We start from the raw sequence: 5,000 nt of genomic DNA, 5'->3' as shown, positions 1-5,000 counted from the left end.
ATGCTGTTTCTCCCTATTCTAAACAGAGGCCAATATATGCAGAAGTTGCCAGGCTACTATCATTATTCATATAGCCTAGGCCTTGGATATTGCACAGGACAGAATTTGATTGCTTCGTCTGGATACAAGATACTTTCATGCCATGACTGATAATGAATTAAGGCTGTTCTGACTGAGTCACTGAGAAGAGTGTGTGTGTATGTGTGTGTTCTGTGCTTGCGTATGTTCTGTGCTTGCATGCCTGTGTGTGTGTGTGTGTGTGTGTGTGTGGCTTGTGTGTGACTTGTGTTGTTCGCACAATGCAAGTGTCTCTGTGTATTTTGTACAACTATTACTTAGGCTCTGATTTATTGGCTTGGTGTGCGCTAACAATGGATGTGGATTGTTTTTGTGTGTATCCTTCCACTTGCCCAACACGACATGCTCCATGATGATGCCTTCGTGCCATTAGCCAGTGGAGGCCACAGATGATGCCTTCTGGGATCAGTTCTGGGCGGACCCCACCACCACGGTGCAGGACGTCTTCGCACTGGTGCCCGCCGCAGAGATCCGCGCCGTGAGGGAGGAGTCCCCCTCCAACCTGGCAACTCTCTGCTACAAGGTACTGTACCCATCAATGATAGCTGCTTTTGGGTTGGCTTCTTGAGAGGACCTGACAACCATCTTCTACTAAGTCCCATTATTATATTGCAGTTGATTGCAGTTTGGGTTGGCTGCTGTAGGAGGATATTTGTCCAACCTGGCAACCCTCTGATTCAAGGTACCATCAATACTGTAGAGCTGCTTTTGGGTTGGCTGCTTAGGATGATATTAATCCAACCTGGCAACCCTTTACAAGGTACCATCCGAATACCTCCATTTGGCTTGGCTACTTGGCGTGATATTATTCAACTTGGCAACTCTCTGCAACAAGATACCATCCTTATAGCTGCTTTTGGCTTTTAGGTTGGCTGCTTAAGAGAGTATAATCCAACTTGGCAACCTTCCACTGCAAGGTACCATCAGCTAGGGTTGAGTGCCGGGGTGGAAAGATCCGCTTACAACCTAACGTTTACGGATAAATGATGAAATTCATCCGCAACTCAGTAGTGATGTACAGTACATGTACCCCCTACTTTCATGTTTTACGAACACTTGGCTGGTAGCTGGGATGTATATTTCCATCCCTGATTGCCTGGCATTTGGGATGAACAGAGTTGCCAGTGCCATTGAGAGGGATGGGGTTGCTTTGTCATTATAGAAAAAAACCCATTAAATGTTAGTAAGTAACTGTTAATTACAGTATATTAATCAGCAGAGATACATGTAGAAGTTTAGTATGTGCTGCCTTGCTGGTAGTCGTCAGCTCGTCACATGAAAACCAGTAATTGTACCAGGGCTGTGCACAATCTAGCCACCTACAGTAAAACACCCTTCAAATTGCATGAAAAGATGCACATAAGCAGTAGAAAACGCATAGATGGCAGTGTGTTGTAAATAGAGAGAAAGGGAGCAGAATGATCAATGATGAAAGCACAGTGTATCCACCCACTTCAACAGACTGTTGTGACTAGACTTGCTGTGCTGTGTTGTGCTGTGATGTGGTGTGGTGTGATATAATGTGATTTGATGTGATGTGACATGCTGTGCTGTGCAGTGCTGTGCTGTGCTGTGCTGTGCAGAACTAAGCAGTGCTGTGCTGTGCTGTGCTGTGCTGTGCTGTGCTGTGCTGTGCTGTGCTGTGCTGTGTTGCTTTGTGCTGTGCTGTGATGTCCTGTGCTGTGCTGTGGTGCACTGTGCTGCGCTGCGCTGCGCTGCGCTGTGATGTGCTGTGCTGTGCTGTGCTGTGCTGTGCTGTGCTGTGCTGTGCTGTGCTGTGCTGTGCTGTGCTGAGATGCAGCATTGTTGGTTTGTCTCGGAAGAGAAACAGTGTGTGGTGAGTGAAGGGAGCCGTTTGCTTTGACCTCATCAGTGGAGAGGAAGGAGATCAGACCCAGTGCCCTCCTGAGATACACTGCCCACTTCCTGTTACAGTAACCAGCAACATAATCAAGGAGGGCAGGAATACTTTCTTCTTTTTCGATGTTTCAGGGCCGATCCTATCCTGCTCAATCAGTATCAGGGAAACCATATCTCATTTGACATTTCGATTCCATTTTTTTCCACCTGCATGTTTTTAATTTCAGAGATTTTTCAATGGGCTTGCATAATCAAAATGACATCAATGGGAAAAAACGCACACATTATGATCAAGGATATGTTGGTGCATTAACGTATCGCTGTAGAGCTTGGTGGTAAGAGCTTTCTCTACTGAACAGAACAGGTCCATGTCCAAGTAAATCTAAAGGGTCTGCGAACTCTTCAATTCGCCTTTGGCTAAGCCCCGCCCTCTTGAGTGAAGTTACAGTTGCTAGGTCGGACAGATAAACTAACGTTTTATGCTGTGACATCAACGTGATCTATGCAGTGACTGCAAATCGCAGCAGTTGTTCACTCGTAATAATAAAAAATAAAAAAACCCACTCATTCATAGTATTGTGAATACTAGTTAGAATACAGTTGTTTAGCTGTTGTGGGCTCTCAAATTCTCACCTGGGTATCTATAGCCATGTTGTAACCAGCACTATGGTAAGCTAACTAGCATATCTTTGAGCCCTGGCTCAAACTGTAGGCTAGTTGCTAGAGCATACAGACTGCAAAACACTGGCCAAACAGGCCCTAGCGTACAGGCAGGTGCTTCCTTCAGTGTTCCACCTATTCACCAGGTGTCTCTTTCCGGTGAGCCTTTGACCCAAACCTCTTAAAGGCCCAAGGTTAGATGTGCTGTCTATTTCCACATGGCCTAACTAACAGTGTGTGTGTGTGTGTGTGTGTGTGTGTGTGTGTGTGTGTGTGTGTGTGGGTGCGTGCCTGCGTGCGTGCGTGCGTGCGTGCCTGCGTTGGTGCTTCTCAGGCGGTGGAGAAGCTGGTCCAGGGCGCGGAGTCGGGCTGCCCGTCGGAGAGGGAGAAGACGGTGGTGCTGAACTGCTGCCGCATGCTGGCCCGCATCCTGCCCTACATCTTTGAAGACCAGGACTGGAGGGGCTTCTTCTGGTCCACCGTGCCTGGAGCAGGGAGAGCTGGGGTAGGAAACACTAGCGGGAGAGAGAGAGAGAGGGAAGGGAGGGAGGGAGGGAGGGAGAGAGAGAGAGAGAGAGAGAGAGAGAGAGAGAGAGAGAGAGAGAGAGAGAGAGAGAGAGAGAGAGAGAAGGAGAAGGAGAAGGAGAAGGAGAAGGCTAGGACTGGAGGGGGTTCTCCTGGTTTACCATGACTACTCTAATACGAGAGATCGATAGATGAATAGAATGATAGAGAGAAAGCAAGAGGAGCAAGATTGGAGGGGGCCATTCTGGTCTTCAGTGCCTGGAGCAGGACACACTGGGGTACAGGGGAGCGAGAGAGAGAGAGAGAGAGAGAGAGAGAGAGAGAGAGAGAGATGTTTGGATGCATTGGAGACATTCTATTCTGTTACATGATTTAAGTACAGTGAGAAAGGAGCCATAAACATGGTATGTATGGCCCCTGCCGTGGCCTAACGGTAGGGCACTGGGTTACTACGCCGGTGACGCGGGTTCGATTCCGGCCTAGGTCATTTGCCGGTCCGTCCCCGTCTCTCTCTCCTCACTGGTTTCCTGTACCGCTGTCACTGTCCTATCATAGATAAAGCAAAAATCTTAAAAAGAAACATGTACCAGTGCAGAGCATGTTGCGTTTGTAACATGTGACTGGTGGTGTGTCCTGTCCCAGATGGACGAGGTGGATGATGATGAGGATGACGAGGGGGCGCGTCCCCTGGCCGAGTCCCTGCTGCTGGCCATCGCCGACCTGCTCTTCTGCCCAGACTTCACCGTGCAGAGCCACAAGAGGAACGGACCGGTGAGCACACACACACACACACGCACACACACGCCCGCCCGCATAGACACATATGTAAACTCACATACGCACACACACACATACACAAACACATTCACATATACACACCGTACAGAGCCACAAGAGGAACGGACCGGTGAGCACACACACGCACACACGCACACAAGCCCGCCCGCATAGACACATACACTCACATACGCACACACACACATACACAAACACATTCACATATACACACCGTACAGACCCACAAGAGGAACGGACCGGTGAGCACACATACACTCGCACACATAGACACATAGGCATGCTCGCACACAAAGACACATGAAGTCAGACACGTACACACACTCTCACACACTGTACAGATCCACAAGCAGAACGGACCAGTAAGCATGCACACACATGCTTGCTTGCACACATGCATGCACGCATGTAGGCTCAGGCACGGTTGTGCACGCACACACACACATGCACACACACACGCACACGCACACACATTCATGCCCACACAAGGGGAACACCTCAAGGGGAATGGACCAGTAAACATACGCATGCACAAGATTACACAAGCGTGCGCGCACACACACACACACACACACACACACACACACACACACACAGACACACACACACACACACACACACAACCTGATAAGTACAGCGCATCAGCCCAATCAGCCTTTGAATGAATAATCCTAATCATAATTGAGCCGAACTACAAGCTCAGAGCCACAAATGGATGAATGACTCAATGAGCAGTAATGAATGACACATTAAGCAGACACAACAAACCTTGAAACACCAGCACTATAATAGTTAGCACGCTAATGAAAACAACAGCATTTATTATTGTAATAGTCCCATGAGGAAATATGAAAGTGAAGTGAAAGCCCACCTGGGAAACTCCATTGTAATTGTGACACAGCACTCCACAGCGCACAGTGCACACTGCACACAATGAAATTGCATTTCTGCCTCACCCGTGCAAGGGGGCAGCCCCCAATGGCGCCCCCAGAGGAGCAATGTGGCGGGACGGTACCGTGCTCAGGTGTACCTCAGTCATGGAGGAGGATGGGTTTTAGGGCTTCACCATTGCTACATCACAA

General features: G+C 48.7%; 1 protein-coding gene across 1 annotated transcript in view; it reads left to right on the top strand.

The window, feature by feature from the left end:
• hid1a (HID1 domain containing a) overlaps positions 1-5,000 on the top strand; it is a 29,830-nt gene that overhangs the window by 1,046 nt on the left and 23,784 nt on the right. Inside the window, exons 2-4 of the mRNA XM_063214752.1 lie at positions 452-601; positions 2,933-3,103; positions 3,766-3,894. Of these exons, the coding sequence (XP_063070822.1) occupies positions 452-601; positions 2,933-3,103; positions 3,766-3,894 (450 nt within the window). The remainder of the gene's footprint in view (positions 1-451; positions 602-2,932; positions 3,104-3,765; positions 3,895-5,000) is intronic.

This window comes from Engraulis encrasicolus, chromosome 2 (assembly GCF_034702125.1).
Source record: "Engraulis encrasicolus isolate BLACKSEA-1 chromosome 2, IST_EnEncr_1.0, whole genome shotgun sequence".
NCBI lineage: Eukaryota > Metazoa > Chordata > Actinopteri > Clupeiformes > Engraulidae > Engraulis > Engraulis encrasicolus.
This window is presented reverse-complemented; position numbering and strand designations above follow the sequence as displayed.